The 20737-nt window shown below is 39.9% G+C and overlaps 1 protein-coding gene across 2 annotated transcripts in view; it reads left to right on the top strand.

Moving 5' to 3' along the window:
* Window positions 1–19460: 19460 nt before the first annotated feature.
* PREX1 (phosphatidylinositol-3,4,5-trisphosphate dependent Rac exchange factor 1) overlaps window positions 19461–20737 on the top strand; it is a 148781-nt gene continuing 147504 nt past the window's right edge. The window contains exon 1 of one of the 2 annotated variants that reach the window (XM_031590519.2): window positions 19461–19815. In XM_031590519.2, the coding sequence (XP_031446379.2) occupies window positions 19651–19815 (165 nt within the window). In that variant the 5' untranslated portion in view covers window positions 19461–19650. The remainder of the gene's footprint in view (window positions 19816–20737) is intronic. The other variant, XM_031590511.2, reaches the window with a different exon arrangement.

Here is a 20737-nt window from a genome sequence, read left to right as displayed (position 1 = left end):
TGTGAAAGGCCAACAATTCAGAGCATGCACTAATTCTCTAGAGTCCATAGAGACTGTACACAGCCAACTAATATGAGCAGCTTGAGTTTCAAGCATCAGCTGTCAGATGGTGACTAAAACGATCCATATACAGAATATGCATATTCTTTTCCCTCACCAGTGTATCATTGTAAAAGAGCACTTTGCCTATTAATCCCAGTGTTTCAGGCATCACAGGGAAAAACAAAACAAAACAAAAAAACCTACAGCATTATGGAATTATACATGAAGTGAAAACCAAGCCTTCAAACTTGTTGAAGACAAATATAAGAATTTGAACGACCGTCTAAAATCAAATCTATCTGGGGGGAGCCTATGGGAGGGAAAACCAGCAGCATCTATGCATAAATAATTCCTTCTGACTTGCTAACCTTTGTTCAAAGCTCAGACTGATGTCAGTGTAAAGTTACAACTGGCTCATCACAAATCAAACCCGTTTTTAAGGTGGTTATAAATGCTAGCTGAGTGTATCCTAAAGGTTAGATGACATAGCACTTAAAGTATCATTAGTAACATGTCTGCATTAGTTACTAATCTGATTTTTTTTTAAAGGGAGTTAGATGCCCATGCTGAGAATGACACGTAGTTTCCATTCCCGCTGTTATTTTTCTTTGAAATTGTGTTCTCGTTGGGTTGGTTTCTGTTTTATTCCGATCTTACTCCCTGTTCAAACCACTTTTTTTTTTCACGTGAGGGCGCCAAAGGTCCAGCTTCATAACGGCAGTGCCACAGTTTGCAAGCCGTGCTGCTCAGAAGGCATATGCACAAAAATGCAACCATCCAAAAAAAAAACCAAAAAAAAAACCAAACAAAAAACCGACATTTTTTTAATCACTAAAACACAAATTATTTACAGTCCCATATCCTAACATTATGATATTTTCAGTGCTAGAGGTGGAAAGAGACTATTATCATTGAGAACATAACAGACAGCAATGTGTTGTTGTCTGCCTTGGGTCAGAAGATGCCCAGAAGCTCATCCAGAGGAAGATCATATCCACTTCTCTGTAGATATCCTTTCCACACGGGTGAGTAGACAGGCACATGAGTTAGCCCATCAAGCTAAGCAGAGACCTGAAGATTGTGCTTTTATTTGCCTCCATCAGGTGTGTACCTAGTCTTAATCCATGTGACTGAATTCATAGCTAGCATTAAAGTGAGCATAGCTCACTTTAGTTCCACGGGTTAATATTTAATTCAGCAGCAGATCTGGTGAACTCCTGGAATTGAAGAGTTCATTTCATTTGAATTATCTTTCTCTTCCCTTTATCTTTGAATTTTCAAAGAAGGGTTTTTTTGTGTGTGTTAATCTAAGCAGACTTTTAAATTTTTTTTTAAGATCTTTAAGTAGAGTGTCTACTTTCTGTCGCTTCCTCGCAATTGAATTGTCATTCAAACTGTAAATTACTTGCTAAACCCAAGGAGTAACAAAAGCAATATTCCATTGATGTCATAAGAAAAGCCACTTTTCATAGCTAAATCACATATGACTAATATATTTGTCATGCTAATGTGCTGGGTTGTATTTTAAATGTTTCTAATGACGTTCCGTAACTATTTATATGACTACTGCTTAAGAATAATCTGGCAGTTCAGTTGAAAAACTTATGTTCTGTTTGAGTTGGAAGCCTACCTCCCACTGTGAGTTCAGACGTTTTAAACACCTGTCCTGGAATTTTTCAATTCTTTTTAGTGATGTCCCTAACAATGCTACTGAAATGAGAAGGCAGCAAGACAGGATGTGTTAATATTACATATGCAAAATCAGAGCCTGTATCAAGGCTTGCTGTAAACTGTGGCTCCTCTCAGTGATGATTTCATTGCTAACATTTTTCATTTACTGTGAACAGTTCCACATACTACCTGCACCTACTTCCTGAGCTAGGTACAGGTATATGTCCCAGATAATCTCCTCCCTGCTAATTCATGCTATTATGGTTCAAACTGCCATCTAGTCAAGGACAAATGAGGTCAGCATGTGGAAGAGAAGCCTTCCCTTTCCTTGTGAGGTCTACTCAAGTTGCCTATCCTATAGAAATGCAATCTGGCTAAGACAGCTTAATTTCCCACCTACTAGTTGAGACACTGAAGGTAGTCACCTGAATTCCCAGTTCTCATTAAAGTGCGACAAGGAAAGCTGGCAGAAGATTATGAGTATAAAACCTGCCAGAACTGAAATGCACGGGGGCCCCATCTAAATGTGCTTACGTGCCCTTTGACAGGTGGGAAGATTGTCTGCATTTCTGACTAAGCAAGAGATCTCCAGCATGTCTGTGCTTATGTATGATGATGAAAAAATGTGAAAGCAAGTGGCAAGGGAAGGAATGAGCTAAATTGTCAGAAAATCCTGAACTGTCTTGGGTCTCCTGCATTGAGAAAAGTGAGATACTCAAAGAACACGTCCTGACATACTGCACACAGGGCAATTAGGACAGCTCTGTTAACAGCGGCTGCATCTAGGATATTGATTACAGGGAGAACAAAAGGAGAAGCACAACCTTGCCCCCGTTACATGACATGGAAACCACAAAGCAACAAATGAGGCCAGAGGGAAAGCTACATTTCCTTAAACCCACATATTCTTTCTCTGCAGAGTGTCAATATAGTCAGCATTCCCTTTAACTTCAGTATTGATCAATGAGTTGTACCCACTCACTAATTTAAATTGAGTTGTTGTCGGTGACAAGTCAGCACGTATGAAAAGAAGACAAGGTTTTCAGAAGGCTGTATATCTGATTTGCATGCACGGTTACGAAGCCCACACATGCAAATCATCAGCATTTACCATCACTGGGGACTTCTGACATGACACTTACTAATCAAATGGCATGAGAGAACCAAATCTGAAGCAAATGTCTATCAGATACCTTGCTTGGGGAACATTAGAAAGACTGTGACTCGGGGGGGGGGGGGAAGTGAAGCTATGTAAACAAAAGACAGTCATCCATACTGGGATCTAAATATAATATGGCTGCATGCTTACAGTAAACTGCACAGAATCCTTCATGATAAAGGAATTGCTTCATTCTTAGCATACAAAGTGATATATCCTTTCATTTCTAAACTTTAACAATTGATTCCTACATAAAGTGGTACTTGATCTCATAATAACAGATAGACACTTAACTTTTAGTGGGATCCTGTCCAAATCTCTTTCAGATCAGTAAGTTTTGATTGTATTTTATGCATTATCTTTACAGGAAATTCCAAATGCTTGCAATGGTTTCATAGACTTGTCATACTAAAACATAGTACTGGAAATTTAGAAATATGTTTAACAAAGGCATATGGTTAACTAACATTTTACTAAAAATAATAAAAAAGCAGAAGGAGAAAGAGGAAAAAATATGGAACTACTACTTCCTTTCTGCATCAGCTAATTCAAACAAAGCAAAAACACAACCAAGTCATCTGGATGTAAATAACTTAATTGCACTCTGCCTTTCAGTGTTGGTCATCCTGATGGGAAAGTCCCTGAGTAAAGTGATTTTCACCTACTCAGAAGGGATGAGTGCACTACCATTGCTCTATGAAGATACCACAAGCCGGCTCATATTGTTGCAGAACTGAGGAGACAGAGATCCACAATTGCAAGAAAACAATGTGCACACTGGTTTCATAAGCAACGAAATCCCCTGAAATTTTATTGCTTGCATTCAGAAGCCGAGAAAGCAGAAGTCTTGTGGGGATTGTATGTGCATTTGCACAAATCTATTTTGTCTCCTTTATGAGAGCCATCCAGCTAGCAGAACAACTAGCAGTACAGCTGCTTTTTGAGGCAATAAGAGGCTGCAGTCATGTAATGTGAGTTTGCCTCAGCTTGATACAATTTCTAGGCTATGCTGGAACAGAACACACACTGCCATCCAACCAAGGATAGGGCTCGGAATGAGGCAGAGAGTAGGAATGGTTTATGTAAAAAAAAAATTATTGGCTAGACTGCTTTAGATCAGGCTCATATTTTATCTACAACCTATAACATGTCATAGAAGACTTCGATTATGAGTCATCCCTATATTTAAATGCCCAACATACACTATTATCTGTTTCATCCCTCAAAAGCTTGGATGTGTTCTCCATTTGCCACAAGCCCAAGCTGATGTGTCAGTCTACAGAGTTTTTTACTCCAGGTTAAGGAAGGCAACAAAGAACAAATAAGGTCTCTTATGTGACCTCTCCTCTGACACATACCTGGAATTTACGTGTAAAACAAACTACGGCTCCTATCAGCAGATGGCAAGTTCATTCATTTAAAGATACAGAAAACAGAAAATGAAATCCAAGTTTCTTTTCTATTCTAATAATGTGATATATATCAATGTTTAGCTTGATATTCAAATATTAAACACATCCCAGGCTTTTGTTTTCTGTGCAAACAAGATTGAGTCAACAAGTTCTGGGAAGATGACTATGGTAGATGAAGGTATCCTTCTAGGATGAGAGCAAACTTGGCAACCTTGTTCACTGTACCTCTTGCACAGTGGTAATTTCAAGCATTTAGCAGGAATACGGCTCCCCAGAACATGGGATTATGTAAGAAGCACAAGATTTTATGCAATCTAAAAATGATCTCTGCTAGCTTTCTGACCATGTTACTGATCATGGGATTCATGTTTTGAAGATATCCTCTGCAATCTCATGAGCCACAACTCCACTTCAAATCACAAATCATAGTTACTTTCCTAAAGCAGTGGTGACATATCGTCAAGGACAGGATAAGTGAAGCTGAGCCTAGAAATTACATTTTTTTCCTAACCAGGATGTCACTCAAAATAGCTCTGACTAGTGAGACTGAATTAGAATGATCTCACCCAGACATCCCATAAAAAAAGTGATCACATACACTTTTTCCATCATTCTACTAACATCTCCATACTTTGATGAGAAAACAGGAAACACATTTATTTTTTAAATGACCACAACAGACAGGACAATGTTATGATTCCCACAGTTAACACATATGGAACTTTAGAACAAGTAGGACAGAGAAAACAGCACTTCAATCTTCATCAAAAATAAACATTTATGATATCCAAAAGGGGAAGAAATAACATGCAGCCTCAAGCTTTCAAATTACCAAGGAGATAACAAAAGTGCTAGTAACAGCACTGTGAATGTGGCAGGTACACAAATATTTGTACATGCACGTGGTATCTCTGTTTTACAGTAGCGTAAATTAAAACCTAAAATGTCATAACAGGGATATGGGGTCAGCTTGTCAATGAAAATTGCCATCAACATGACAACGGTGGTAGAGATAAAGAGCTCTGCCCTTTACAAGGTTGGGGATGGTTTTGGTTAATGGTTTGACATAGCACTGATGGAGCACCTTTGCACTCCGATAAGACTCCAATTACTTAATAAATATTTAGTCTATAGAACAGTGCTTTGCTGAGGGCCACTTTCACCTGAGCACCAAATGGATCTGGGCTTTCCATCACATGCCCTGTGGTTTAAATATAATGTCATAATCTCTCAAGGCATACAGTTCTAATGTCAAGTCAGAAACACTCTGCGAATGCTGCAAAAGCAATATAGATTAGTTCAACATTATTTCTAAATATAGCACAGTGCTATGTACATAATTTAATTGCACCATGTGTACTCATGGTTAGAGGCATACAAGGAAATAAAGCCTTGCAGAGAGAACAGAAGACAGAAGAGCAGAGGAAGAATACGTGTATGTGTGTATGTTTTTGCAACTGAATTCAGTGCCAATTACAAGAATTACCATTAAACTGAATGTAAAGAGCTAATTTTAGCAAATATGTCTATACCACAAGACATAAATCAAGTGCATACAATGCCTAACAGGTGGACACAGTTCACAGTTTGTGTAAGCCACTTCCTTGGCAAGACGCTACTCTGGATTTTTGCCCAGGGGCCAGGTGCTCCTCACTGACTGACAGGCCTAACCTCACAGCACTTCCCCCATCAGCATACTGCTATATATTTTACATTAGGAAGGAAAATTCACCCTAAGAAAGATGCAGCACAGACAGGAATATTCTTGGAAAAACAGCACTGGTGTGCTCAGTAAGCTCAATTCCCAGGGCAGCATTAGCAGAAATTCCCTATAGAATGTTTCACTTTTGCTGGCCATTTAAAACCATTTCCATAGGGACTGATTCTGTTCATTCTGCTTGGCTCCTAGCTTTTCTCTCTGCTGTCCAGTGATGTACCAGTGGATCTCCCAGGGGACTCCACATTTGATTCACATTCTTAGCTCTTTCAATTTTGTTTTATTTTTTTCTAGTCCAACATTACATGCCCTGAAGTCAATAGACCCAGAGCTTGGTAACAGTACATTTGAGGTAACTGAAGTACTACTAAAACAAATTATTGCGTGAGTATTTATATGAGAATTCATGTAGTATTAGCAAGACACTTCATCATGAAGTTTAAATGGAATTCTCTCCCACTCATTCCCAGTTTCCTTCAAGTCCATATCCCAGGCTTTCTGTATCTTTCTGACTAACTTCCTGCCAGGAGTCCTGCTCTGAACTTCCATTCCTACCCAGGGAGGATCTGCATTGAGAAGAGGACACTGGCAAAATAGCTGAACAGCGGCACCAGGCAATGTCATGACACAAAAATAAAATAATTGGACAGAAGAAGCAATATTTACACAGTATTTACACAGTGCTATGCCAGACAAATTAGATCAGCTGATTCTGTAATTAGTCCATATATAGCACTTCACCAATGCAATGATGTTTCTCTACTAGCAATAAAGTCAGACTGATGAAGCTAACATCAGTATTCCTGCGGAGTGCTGATATTTTACCTTTTACCTTGAAGTAATTTACAAAGAATAATAGCAATATGTAGATTATGTGAACTTTATACAGTTCTAAGTCAATCAGAATTAAACGTTACTTTTCTTCTAAAGCCTACAGGACAGATCAGATTTTCAGCTGTCTCTCTCATACTTGTAAAAAATTTGCAAAGCCAACATATTGCCTAAACTCCCAAATTTGCATTTCTCATGTTTTCAGCATTTCAAAAGAACTGCAACGCATCCAAAGAAAGCAGATACTTCTCACAGAAATAATTTTGTTAAAATCCCATGTTTCTATCAAAAATATGTTAGAGAGGATTTCTTAGTCATTGTTTTGTTTCTAGTAGTCCTGGCAGTAAGGGCTCCTATCTGAAATCAGCAGTGGTCTGCTGCCTGTGAGGTAGAATATGAGACTCACATGACTTAGGACTGTAAATTGCATCTTGAGATGTGCTACAGAGAAGCAAGTAAAGGCAATTCAGTCATGAACTGCTCCATTCACTGTCATAACAACAAATAATATGTAACAATAGTAGCATGGTAGGAACCTAACAGGGTTTAGACAACCAGAGACACATTAGAATCTGAAGACCAGATTTTAGATCTAATAGTTCACAAGTCCAGATATGACTGTATTCATGAGCGTGACCTATTTTACCTGTACCTAATACTGCTCCCAGTAGCTGACATTAGCATATGTTTCTTGTGTGTAGCAGCACTAAAACCAGCCATTTAAAGAAGCTTAAAATGCTCAGGCTTCAAAATTTGAGACTATATTCCTTTCAAAGTCTTTTAAACCATGTCTAAATCAGAAAAGTCTACGGTTACTAAAATATATGGAAACATTACAAACAATTTGTAAAAAAAAAAAAAAAAAAAAAAAAAAAAAAGCACCCAGTGTGAGAGAGCAGATGGGGAAAATATTTTTGCCAATCACTGCTTTTGACGGCAGTGAGAAATGTAACTGAGAGGAAAGACATGAATGAAATAGAAATAGGCATAGAAATAGAGTCATTCCCAGACCCTGGTGTGTCTGAGAGGTGGAAGACTCGGTGCTGGGTAATCACTCACTTGCAAGATTTCCTGTCTGAGAGGTGATAATGAGACTTCATGTGCCATGCAAGCACTAGCTTGATTTGCACGTGTCTAAGCTGACTTGTTACACATTCTGTCTTGCGCACCAAAAAGCTGTTCTGCATTGTTATTTTGCTTTTCATGTAGAGAACGCTGTAACTATTCAAATGTTCACAGAAACTTCCTATTCAAGTAACTAAGAATGAAACAATACTATGCTACAGAAGAACTTGGTTACAATATAACAAAATTCGGTCAGGATGTCTTAAACTGTAAGTTCAGCAACATTTGCAGCCTCATAGGACTTCTGCAATTCCTCCTCTTAAAGCCATGCCTGCGTCTCAGCCCTGATTTTTCTTACTAATGGGATGAACTCAGCCATAAGTAGAGCTATCAGCAGCACTGGGAATTAAATTGGTAAATGACATTCTCTCTGACCTTTCAGCTGATCTTTATATTACTTAATTTCACGCAAGGAACTTACAGAATCATAAAAAAATGCCCCTGGTTTTTACCATTACAGTATAGATTTTACTCATGTGTGTGGAAATCTTGATTTTCATAAACCCAGTTGAAAACATTTCCTTGTATCTTTATTCAGATTTAAGAAGACTTCTTTCCTTTCCTCTCAGCAGGAAAGGCTTCCTCTCTTTGCTCATTACTGTATTCATTTATTCTTGATTTCTGTTAGGTATTCTTTAGAAGAATCTTCATTTAGACAAAAGGAGCCTTATTCTGGCTTCAGCTCTTCTGTCTTATGCCTACTGGGCCAGAATTAACATGTGTAACACATCAGAAGTTCTAGCGAGCTCTCTCTAGTCACACTTATTTAACCTTCATTTTCTTTGTCCTTTCTGTGTTTCCCAAATACTTGATGAGACTAAATGCTACTGGAACAGAAGAAATAGGTACTGAGAAAACTGAAGGAAGTGTGTGGGGAAAAATTGGGATTGTGGGACCATTTGTTTCTGTCTCCTCTTGGTAAAGTGCAAAATGACTTCTTCTGTGTTGTTGTCACTGCAAACCTTTCCACTGCTCACCCTTCTTGAACATCACCATCTCTTCTTCATGTTGGCTCTTTTGGCTTTCTTTTAAATAAAGTACATTTCAGTGCTGTAGTTTTATCCTGTACTTCATTACTTAAATTCCCAGCTACCAGTTTAAGGAAACTGTCTTTCCAGTCATGTGGTAGCAATACGTTTTATTGGCATAGAAGAAAGAAGATATAAACTGTTCTGATGTTAATAGGAAGCATGCTTAATTTGATACTGAAATCAAATTTGTTCAGCAGTTCAAAAGGAAAAATAATTTCCATATCAGAGGTCATTCAAATTAAATGAGGAGACTCAGATTTACTACAGCCAGCCCCTGCCGTCCTTATGCACACGAGTAGTATCAATGAATTCAGCATGACTATCTAGACAATTACCTTGCAAGCTTAATTTGTTGATGTGACCTGGCGCATACCAAACAGAAATCTGGCCTAAGCCAGAAAATAACATATGTGGGGAATTCCAAAAGTAATGCCTCCTGTTTATTATGTTGGCCTGTGACACTGGAGGTGGATGTTGGTGATATGGCAGCAGAAGCTCAACATTCCCACTAACTATTCCATTACCTTTCAATGCCATGCAACAGATGGCAGCAGAGGGGCAGACTGATAGAATGACATCTCACATGGAAGTGCATATAAAACAAAGGTGTGGAACTGAATTCCTCTATGTGGAAAAACGGCACCCACTGACATTCATAGGTGCTTGCTGAATGTTGATGGAGACCAAACGGTGGCTGTGAGCACAGTAAGGTGTTGGGTGGTGCATTTCAGCAGTGGTGACAGTGACAGTGCATTGCCTCTGCTGGTGCAGATTTTTACAAGCATGGCATGCAAGCTCTTGTCCATCACTGGTGAAAATGCACAGCTAGTGAAGGTGACTACACTGAAAGGAATAGTGGTTTGTAGCAGAGAATTTTCTCTAACAAACAGTGTCATTGTGTTCTTTGTAGCTGTTGTGGTTTCTATGGAAATAAATAGGAGGCATTACTTTTGGAGCAGCCTATACTGACTTCTGCTCCTCATGATGTGCATAGAAGGAAATGGGGCCCTGCAGGGATTTGGGTCTTTGAAGAATGAAAATAGATCTTTATTGTAAGTCATCCATAAAGCACCAGCTATTCAGAAGAGAAAGATTTACCTATGCACCTTAAGAGGTTCTTTATGCCTGAGAGAAAGCAAGCAAAAAGGGGGTTCTCCCTCCTTCTCCAGGGTCTATCAGGGCTTGAGATTGCTGTCTGAACTGTCAGAAAAGTCTGAATCATGGAGGTCCATTTCACAGCTTTGAACTATTTAGGTAGCAAGACATCATGGAGCTCAATAATGGTGTAAAAGTGCAAAAAAGACTGCACAACCTACTCAACATCCTCAGAGAAGGAAAGAAAATAGTGTTTAGTTGCACATATTTTACTGTCACCTAACACCAACGTGCATCTAAGAGCTATCATATTCAAATCCCATGCATATCTAAGAAAAGTGCTTCAGACTTCGGTAAAAACTTAAAAAACTTTAAAAAAAGAAAAGAAAAAAAAAGTAGCACATTACCTAAATCCAATTCAAAGTATTTTCTCTCTCTCTCTCTCTCTCTTTCTTTAATTTTTTTTTTTTTTTTAATATAATTTTCCTGAATACCAATTCCAGCATAGAAAGAAATTCTTTACTGTCAGGCTGGTGAGGCACTGGGACAGGTTGCCCAGTGAGGTTGTGAATGAATGTCCCCTCCCCGGAGGCATTCAAGGTTAGGCTGGATGGACGTGTGAGCAGCCTGGTCTAGAGGGAGGTGTCCCTGATTATAGCTGGGGGGTTGGAACGAGATGATCTTAAAGGTCACTTCCAACCCAAACCATTCTATGATCCTATGATTTTATAGTGCCGAGTCTACATGGCAATATTTTTCTTTAGTTTGTAAAGGAAGGATAATTCTTTTCATGTCTACTCTAGTCCAGTATTCTGAAAGAAGCTTCAGATTTTTTACTTTTGGACATGTTCACACAAAGTTTTGCCCAAAACGAAGATTTCTCAAGAATACTGAACTTCTGAAAACAAAGGGGCTGTAGCCGACATTTTTGCTATTCTCAGTGCAATTTCATTTGTAAAAAAAAGCTGTAAGAAAAACAGATCTGCCTTTTTTCCTTCCATTTTCAGTCTAAGACATTCTGTGTGCTGTGTTCTGGACCATTAGTGTTTACACCAAGTTTCATCCTCTGTGGTAAAGAATACTGACCTCCTCCTACCATTGGCTTCCTGTTGTGTGTGATGTTACAGCATTTGCACCGTAATTCAAATGAGAGTCTTCTGTGATTGCACGAATGATACTGTCAGATTAACAGCATTTTCATTGCTACACTTACTCTAAATGGTTTTGTGCAAAATCAGCATGTGGGGGAAAAAAAAGCCCTCTATGATAATATCAATAAGGTAAAAAAACCTCTGATTTCTGTTCTCTGATGGGGCTGCTGTAGTCAGTTACTATTCTGTTAGAGCTGGGTGTTGTTTTCCTTGAATGTCTTTCTCCTCCAACACTGTGAGCTCAAAGCCCATGCACTGACTTTATATAAATGAATATTATTTCATGGACTGCATCCAGCACTGATGCATGTAGTGGTGTAAGTCTATAGTTTCACAAATTGCTTTAAACTGATTTGCTTTAAACTGAGTTGCTGTCAAAAGAGTCAGTCCCATCTTTCAGCCTTGTCCTTACCATAAGACCTTCCATCTCCACTCATGTCAGCAGTAGTTCTCAGGGATTGTACATTGAGCCAGTCAGGAAGCAAATCTGTCTGAAAAAAGGGCCCTTCTGTTCTTTGTCTTCCGGTTAATTTTCAGCTGGATCAGCTGATCTGTTACTGTCACAAAGGAAGTGGTGAAATCATGCTGCAATGGAGAAAGGGGGAAAAGGGTAGCCTACACTTAGATTGGCATAAGTCCAAACTATGAAACCACAGCCCAAGCTACATGTAGGAGTAAATTTTCCTAATTACGCAAATTCAGCCCCGTGAGTATAAATTACATGAAATTACATGCACTGCAGTAACTACCAAAACAGTTTTACTGTTAATACACGATGTGCAGGGAGACTGCAAATGCGAAGTTATGTGTTATGACAAAGCAATCTATTTTGTGCTAATCTGATATCTAACCCTCAGAGAAATGTCTTTGGTTTATCAAATGCAGACCTCCTTTACTCTTAATATTTAGTGGTGAAGGGTTCACATGTCATTTCACAGATGCATATTAGATTACTGAAGTCAATCCATATTAAAGAAAATAACTAAAATTGCAGATGGAGAAAATAAAAAGCAGAAATTACAGATCAGCTTAAATGCACTTGAAGCACGGAATATCAGTGCAATAGCTGATGAAGCACTGCACTGTATCAGGTCTTCTTACTTTCACTTACACCAGCATCGGAAGTAGGCCCTGATGTATTCAATCATTTAAGCATGATCTGAATCTAAACACATGAATTTGCTCTCATTTGTTCTCAGCAAGCACCTTAAGCATCTGTTGCAGTTGAAAGCCAGTGGACAACAGATTGCTGAGCTATCACCAGTCTCTAGCAACCAAAATCAGGATCTGCATCTTCAGGGCTACTGAGACACATGGGAAAAAGCAGAGAACAGAATGAGGTAATTGAATAAATGGATGGATGCCTGATGCATAGCATGTATTTAATTTATCTAATAGAATTATTTTTATTTGATCTTCAAATTTCTGTCCCATGAGGGAGACTGGTTTTGTTGGTTTTTGTTTGGTTTTCTACCCTTAGCTATGAAACTCATGCAAGTTTAGAAGTGGCTGTATAATTCCAGGGTGCACCTGTTCATTTTTTTAATGTACAAATTGGTTGTACTGACAAAAAAGGTGGGTGGCTGTTCCTGAAGGAAATCAACAAGGCAGAAATGCAGTTAGGAAAGAATAATTCATAAACAAATAGCTCAGGGCAAATACTTGTAATACAATCTGCAAAACTTCCAGTAGCCTCTTAGCACAGCTCAAAACAACAAATTTTGTAATAGTAATAATTTTTCAGGAAAAAAAAGTAATTGCAAACTCATATATGTTTTCATATGTGAAAAAATCACTTGGAACAATCCCAATTTAATTTACCATTTCATCAAAATCTGACAAGCTTCTAAATTGCAAGTACAAAAATGTTACGTATCATATAACATTGCATAAGTCAGGAATCATAAAAATGCTTCTTGCATATTACTTAAAAACTAAACTGCTTAAAAATATCCCAAGTTGCATAAGATCTTTTGATTAATTAAACCAAAAACCTCAGTTCAAGAGCCCAATAAGAACCCTCAATCAAATAATCAAAATTTTTGTCAGGAAAGAACATCATGAAAATCTAATTATGTACTTTTTAGTGATTAGTTTTAAGTAGGTAGATATGACTGAGTAATAGAAAAAGAGAAAATATGGTAAAGGAGGTGAATGAGACAGTGAAATACTGACAAAACCAACCCCTTTGCAGAATATCTTCAGAAATTTGATGTCTTGACTTGATTATAGAATGTTTGAAATAAAGTTTGCTTCTTCCTCAGCTAAGCATTTATTATGGTGTAAACAACAAGTTATTTTCATTGTGATGTCTCTTTGTTAAATGTAAGAGTAATAGAACGTTTTACAAAATCTTCTGTTTAGCTTCTATGATATAGTTTAAATATGTCCTTCCTTCTCAAATACTGGATCTTTTTCATCACGCAGCTCTGCTAACCTTTGTTTTTAGTTATGAAACAAGTAGGTACATGAGGACTCCAAGGAGCAAAGCAGGTTTCAGGCACTGCTATCTCATTGCACGCTAAGACAGTCTGAACAACAGCATGGTTAAAATGTTAATAGCTGACTGGAAACTTGTGTGACATTGTGGGGCCCCTTTAAGTGTGTTCTGTAAGTCAAAGACAGGAACTGTGAACTCCTGAATTCTGTTTTTGCACATGTTGACACAGCGTTCTTGGGCAAGCCACTTCAGCTGTCTATATCTCAGATACCCCATTTTCAAATGGACGTAATAATACTTATCTTCTTCTGCCACACACTATACCTCTAATTAAGTGCTTTCAAAGTTTGACTGAATGTGTGTACAATATTATCCTTTAATCAAAGAGAATTCCACCCAGCCCTGCCTAGCAATTCGGTTTCTTTGTTCCCCATGCTCAATCTAAGCCTCTGTATATTTGTCTTATGGCATTCTGCAGTTAAGTTACCTGAGCATTTTTCTTCTAAAATTATTTTTATGCTGATGGTAAAAAAAAAGGAAATGCAAATGTTCCACTAGCAGGATAGATTCCTGCAGAGTGAGAACCGGGGAAATTATTTCTTCAAAGCTCATCACAAACAACCTCTATATATTTTGTCATAAGATAAATCATTTGTAGAAATCTAAGGGATTAATTATCAGCTAGAATAAATCAGCAGTGGCTTTAGTGAAATCACTAAGCTACAATGAATTATATAGGAGTAGGTGAAAGGTGATTCATGTCCACTATACACAGACCAGAATCTGATTTCAATTACTCTAGTGGAAATCTCCATTCACCATGTTATTTTGAGTGAAGTTTCCAGAATTACTCTGCATATCTACAGATACAGTGACAGGTTTTAAATTAGCTGCTGCCATTCAATAAACTGTGCCTGGAGTCAGAGCTTATTCTCTGCTCAGCAGCAGCCGTAAAAGCAAGCAGCATTTTAGATCCTATATGGAAACAATAGACAGAACATCATGGTACCACTGAACAAATCCCTGTCGCACATCCATCTCTAATGCATTGCAGAAATCCATTACTACCATCTCTGAGATGATGTAGCTGAACTACTGTAAGTACAGAGGAGAGCAGGAAGGGTGATCAGCTCCATAGGGAATGGCTTCAATATGAGGATAGACTAGCAGATTTGGATATTCTAACTTGATATAGAGACCATTGAAAGGGAACATATGATAGGTCTGTAAAATCTTAAATAGAGAGTAAAAGGAGCATGAACAGTGATTAAGCTCTGCTTCTCACAGTCCTAAAGTTAAGGTGCACCCAAGTAAACTGTCAGGTCTGAAATGAAAGAGATTTTATTAATTCATTCATTTATTTTCATCCAGCTCATTGTGAAATGTGGAACTGACTGCAAAAGAATCCAGGGCTTTAGGTGTGTGAGAGAGGCTTTAGGAGAATTTGTTGGGCAGCAGGGGCCACTGGGACATAAAAGCAATGGTCAAGATACAGCTTCTAGGCTCAAGAAATCCAGGTACATCATATACAGGGAGATGAACACCAAAATTATTTTGGAGAACCACATTTCTACTGACCAATGTATATCAACACTTCCACACTGCTCAAAGTGAAACCGAGCTGGAGTTTATTCAGCACCACACACACACACATACACAAAAATAAATAAAATCACAAACTTCATATAAATCACATACACAATGTGTACACAGAATGTGTAATTCACTGAATATCTCTCTGAGACATCAAGACACTTTGAAACTAAGCATGAACCATTTTTTAATAAGCCGAAAATGGGGATATGATTCAAAATATCCTAAAATTAGCAGAAATAACACCTGTTAAGCAAATTTCAGAATGTATGCTTTGGTGAACAGATAATCCTCTCAGAATGGAATAAGAAGAAAGGAGAAAAATACCCTCACAAAAACAGTGAGGAAGATGTAGGTAGGTCCACTATGAGATCGTCCTTGCTTAGGCTAAAAGGTGTAATCTCATTTAATTAATAAACCCTGCAATCACAATGAATTTAAGTCTTATGCTACAGTGGCCTTCCTAGAGCCTTCAGCAGGGCCTTCACAGTGCCAGTAATGTTTTCTCATACAAGAGGGAAAACAGCCAGTATGGAGTCAAACACAGCTGATTATTGTGTTTTTTTGGTATTGTGATTACACAGAGACCTTAACACCTTGGTGATACTGTGGTAGACAGTGTATAAATACAACAGCTCCAAACAATTTACAAGCACATGTAAATTAATTACATCTTCATGAAAGATGGTGAGTTCCATGGTAATTGATATGTCACTCTCCTGATAATTGACTCCCTGACTGTTTTACAAAGTAGCATTTTTGTTTGGTTTTGAAGTGCTCACTCAAGAAAAACATTGGCAGCAGATTTTCTCTTCAAGACTGAACAGCAGTTGTAAACTACTTCTTTTTTAAATATACAAAAAAAAAAAAAAAAGAAAAAAAGAAAAAAGAAAAAAGAAAGAAAGAAAAAAAAGAAAAGGAAGAAGAAGGAAAAAAGAAAGTAAGCTATAAGGAACAAATTCAGCTGAAGCCTTATACAATACAATAATACAATATCCCTAAAAATAAAACAGCTTTCTGTTTAATTGCAGATCTTTGTCTTAAAAATGAAAAGCTATGCCAGCAAATAAGAAAACAGCCAGTTTGAAGTAGAGACTTGCTATATGTCTGAGATAATTTGGAAGGAAATAAATTCATGAGTAGTTAACAAAAAACAAAACAAAACAAAACAAAACAAACAAACAAACAAAAACAGGTTGAAACTAAAAAAAAAACAGCTAACAAACAAAATGCACTTTACAGTACCAAAATGATTTTTCTATAGCTAAAAAAACCTATTTCAAAAAAGAGTAAAAAACTCTAATTTTAATGAAAACTTTTAACATTTTACTCTTTCCAGTCACAAGTATTATCCTGTTAAAAAAGCCTGACATAGTAATGCTTCAACACAGAAATGCTGACAGTAAAGCTATAAAATTTGTATGTAGATCACACAGAATATAAACAAAAAGGCACATTACACAGTAGTCCAAGCACTGTTCAGATAGCATCCCACTGATTCTATGGTTGTGTTCTGCCTCAGAATTTGCTGAAGAAATGAAGTGATAATGAGACTTTTGAAGCAAGCACGGGAGTCACAGTTAAATCATTAACTTTCAAGTTATCAGCTTTCTCCTTCAGCCACAGGGTGGGGGCGCAGCTTTGGTGATGCTGATTTTTCCCTAACAGAATATTGTTATTTAACCTGCTAGGATCTTTTAGCTGATAGTCTTGTCACTTGTTCCAGGCAGAAAAATCATTTGGTTTTAAAAAATAAAGCAACAGGAGACACACTAACTAAAAAAATGACAAAGCTATAGAGAAGAGAATAAAAGGTTAAATGTAACAAACTTGAAGAAAAAATAGTGAATTTAGTTTAATCTGACCTGTTCTGTTTTGCTCCTCTGTCCTTGTCTCGGGCCTGTGCTGAGGTGCTCTTCCACATCCTCTGGTGATCATACAGCTCATTTCTGTGCAAAACCCAGAATTATCTCCTGCTGTTACCCATGTTTTTCCCTCCGACTTCCTACAGTTAAATATACATGAGCTTTCCAATACTTTTTGTCCTGTTTTGAGCAATCGTGTTTCTGACTGACTTAGAGTGAAGGCAACATTTCTCACTGATTAGGTTGAAGAAATAAAGTGGTATTACAACATATCACGAGAGTCATGTTTATGGAGGTGCACACTGCCCACCTTGACCTGAAGCTACATCAAAAGGAGATCTGGCAAGCTGATAAATCATTATTACTTGATACAGACAGCGTCCACATCTAGGACTGAAAATATCTGATATTCTCTACGAAGCAGACATGAAGCCTGCTGTGACTATACCTCAGTTGCAGAGCTGGGTTTTCATTTCATGCAATATGATATTCATGAAGATTAAATCAGTATTCAGGATGACAATTGTGTATGTTGGACTCCATCATTTTCTCTTTAATAGAAAACTTAATGCTTTGAAGACAGTGATTAGTCGTGACAGAAAAATGTCGCTGTCAAGTTAAAATGTCCTTAAAGTACCTAAAGAGGTATTTTGTTTTAGCCTGAGGAAAATTATGATTTATTACATTATTTGTTTTTGTGTTTAAGGTAACAGAAAATTGTCTCTATCTTTACACCACTTACAGGTTTACATCATTATCTTTCTAAAAATTTTCAGTTGAAACATTTTTTCTACTTAATTCAAAAGCTTGGCAGCTTTTCACTGCATAATGTGGTGAAGTCACCTGAGAGAATCTCCATCGATTTGAATCAAGCTAGGTTTCTGAGAGTCAGCAGGAAGAACACTGTCTTAGAGGACTCTCTCTATCATCATAAGCAATTTATCCAGCTCACCTCTGCTTTTGTGCCTTTGTGCCTTGTGCTAACTTTGCATAAGTAGTTACAACAAACTTAAATGTAATATTTATGATTTCCAACAACACTTAAATTTCCTGTATGTATTCTGCATTGGCATGGAAGTATGTGATTTCTTATTTCTGCATGTCTGTGTACATTTAGGTTTGCATATTCCTGTATGCATCTCTATGTTCTGGAGTGATGTGTTTGTGCATCAGCCCCTCAGTCCACCAGAGGGGAGGGAAATACATGGATTTGGGCACATTTCTCTGTATGTGCATGTGTTTGTGGTGCGAATTCTGTGATTTCACAGCTTCTAATGAATGTGTGTGTATGTCTCTACTTTCAGAGATCCGTGCATTTGCGAATATTTCTGTGTGCACACTTGAGTTTGTGTGTGAGTGTACCTGCTCTGGTGTGTCTGCTCACACCATGAGGTCACATCCCATGAGGGGACTGTGTGTATTTGGTGTGGGAGCGTGCCGTGTGTGTGGCGTGTGCAAGAGTGGTGTGTGCTTTGGGTGTGCTGTTACAGTGGCATGGTATGCCTGTGTTCAGTGTCTGTGTGTGAATAGTGTGGAGGCTGATGTAAATGTGTCATGTAGCTGTTGTTTGAGTACACATAGGATAAGAAGGGTCTGAAGCACAAGTGATTATGAGGAGTGGCTGAGAGAGCCAGGATGTTTCAGTATGGAGAAGAGGAGGTTCAGAGGAGGCCTCATCGCTGTCTACAGTGCCCAGAAAGGAGATTGGAGTGGGGTGGGGGTCGATCTCTGCTCTCAGGTAAGTGATAGGAAGACAGGCGATGGCATCAAGTTGCACCAGGGAAGATTTAGGTTCAAATTAGGAAAAAATTTCTTCGCAGGAATAGTGATGCAGTGGCATCACTGTGCAGAGAGGTGGTGGAGTCAACTGTCCCCAGAGGTGTTGAAGAACTGCGGAGATGTGGCACTGAGGGCCGTTGTTATTGGGCACGGTGAGGTGTGTTGGGGTTGGACTTGGGGCGTTAGTGCTCTCTTCCACCCTTAATGATTCTGTGATCCTAAGCGTGGAGGAATAGAGGTGCGTGGAGCGATAGGTTTGCGCGTGTGTGGGCTGTGCGTGAGCGGTGCGCGGACCGAGCGGCGATGCAGCGCAGGACGGCTGTGAGGCCGCGTTCCCGCCTTGCGGTGCCCGCGAATCCATCCCGCCCGCCGACCGACCCCCACTCGCGGTTTCCCCTCACCGCCCCCCGCCGCCGGCCGGGCCGGGCCTCCAGAGGGGAGGGCTGCGCTGCCTTCGCCCGCCCCGTCCCGCCCTCCTCGCCCGCCTCTCTCCCCCCCTCACTCCCCCTCCGCCGGGACTTCCCTTCTTCTCCTCATTCAGCGCCGCTTTCAGCGCCGTGCCGCTACCTCGGCATGTCCCGCGGCCGGGCTCCGTTCGGCGAGCGGCCCCAGTAGCGCCTCCGGCCGCAGGCGGGGCAGGGCCGAGGGGCCGGCGGGGGGTGCCGTTGCTCGGGCACGGCGCGGTCATGGGGGGCTCCTGAGGCGGCCGAGGAGAGCAGCGGGAAAACGGAACGCCAGCATGGAGGCTCCGCCGCCTCCACCGCCGCCCGGCGCCCCCGGCGCCTCGGAGCCCGCGGGCTGCCCCAAGGACGCGGACCGCCAGCTGCGCCTCCGCCTGTGCGTCCTCAACGAGATCCTCAGCACCGAGCGGGACTACGTGGGGACCCTCCACTTCCTGCAGTCGGTGAGCGGCGGTGCGGGCGGGGGGAGCCCCTCGGGGGCACGGCGGGAGCGGGGCGGGCGGCGCGGCCTCTCCGCGGGCGGCTCCGGAGAGCAACTTGTGGGAAAGCGGCCGGGCCGAGCCGAGGGGGGGAATCTCTGGTGCTGAGAGGCGGAGGGCGGGGGATGCCCGCGCTGACAGGGAGCGATCCGGGGATGCGTCTTCTTTAACGGAACGCCGCGTCCCTTTTGTTGTTGTTGCGAAGTTGTGCTACTCTCTGTTAAAAGCTCTGCCCTCGTTGCCTGTGATTTGTAAGTAAACGTGAGATATGTGTTGCTTTAATAGTAAACGTAAACACGGGATCGGGCAGGGTGTGTCTGTGCATGTGGAGGCAATTACACCGCCCTCCGAATGGGCTGCTTCAGAAGTAAAGCTCCATCTGGACGTTTTCTTCTTCCTATATAGATGTGAAATTCATCAGCGTACCGTCGCGGTCCTGCAGATAACTTTGAGAGCCTGCAGTAAAAGTTGCCAGATAACAGATATGCCGTAAAAAGAAAAGAATGAATGATTTGAACGCTCAGAGATCGGCAATGAAAGCGAGGGAAGTCTGTGCAGAGATTTCCAAAAGATTGGTCAGGGCAGAAATTCGTTGTGGTGTTTTGCTAGATAAGTGCTAAAACCCGATTCCATCTAACGGGCTTCAACCCCGGGCTCTTTCTGAGTCGTCTTTCTGGCCATGTTTGTGTTTGTTTGTTGTTTAAACCCTATTTGTCTTCAGTGTTTTTCAGAATCACCCAAGTGGCAAACTGTCTAGCATAAAAGACAGATGGAAAGGAAGTGGTTGCTTTAAGAACAGTCTCTACTTAAATCCTCCTTTTCTCTCTCAAGTAGTTGAACACAAAGTCTGTAATTTCAGAAAGCTTCCAATTAAAGTGTCAGTTGG

Source organism: Phasianus colchicus, chromosome 17 (genome assembly GCF_987193195.1).
Source record: "Phasianus colchicus chromosome 17, bPhaCol1.hap1.1, whole genome shotgun sequence".
NCBI lineage: Eukaryota > Metazoa > Chordata > Aves > Galliformes > Phasianidae > Phasianus > Phasianus colchicus.
The sequence above is the reverse complement of the archived record's forward strand: the minus strand, read 5'-3'. Positions and strand labels throughout refer to the sequence as shown.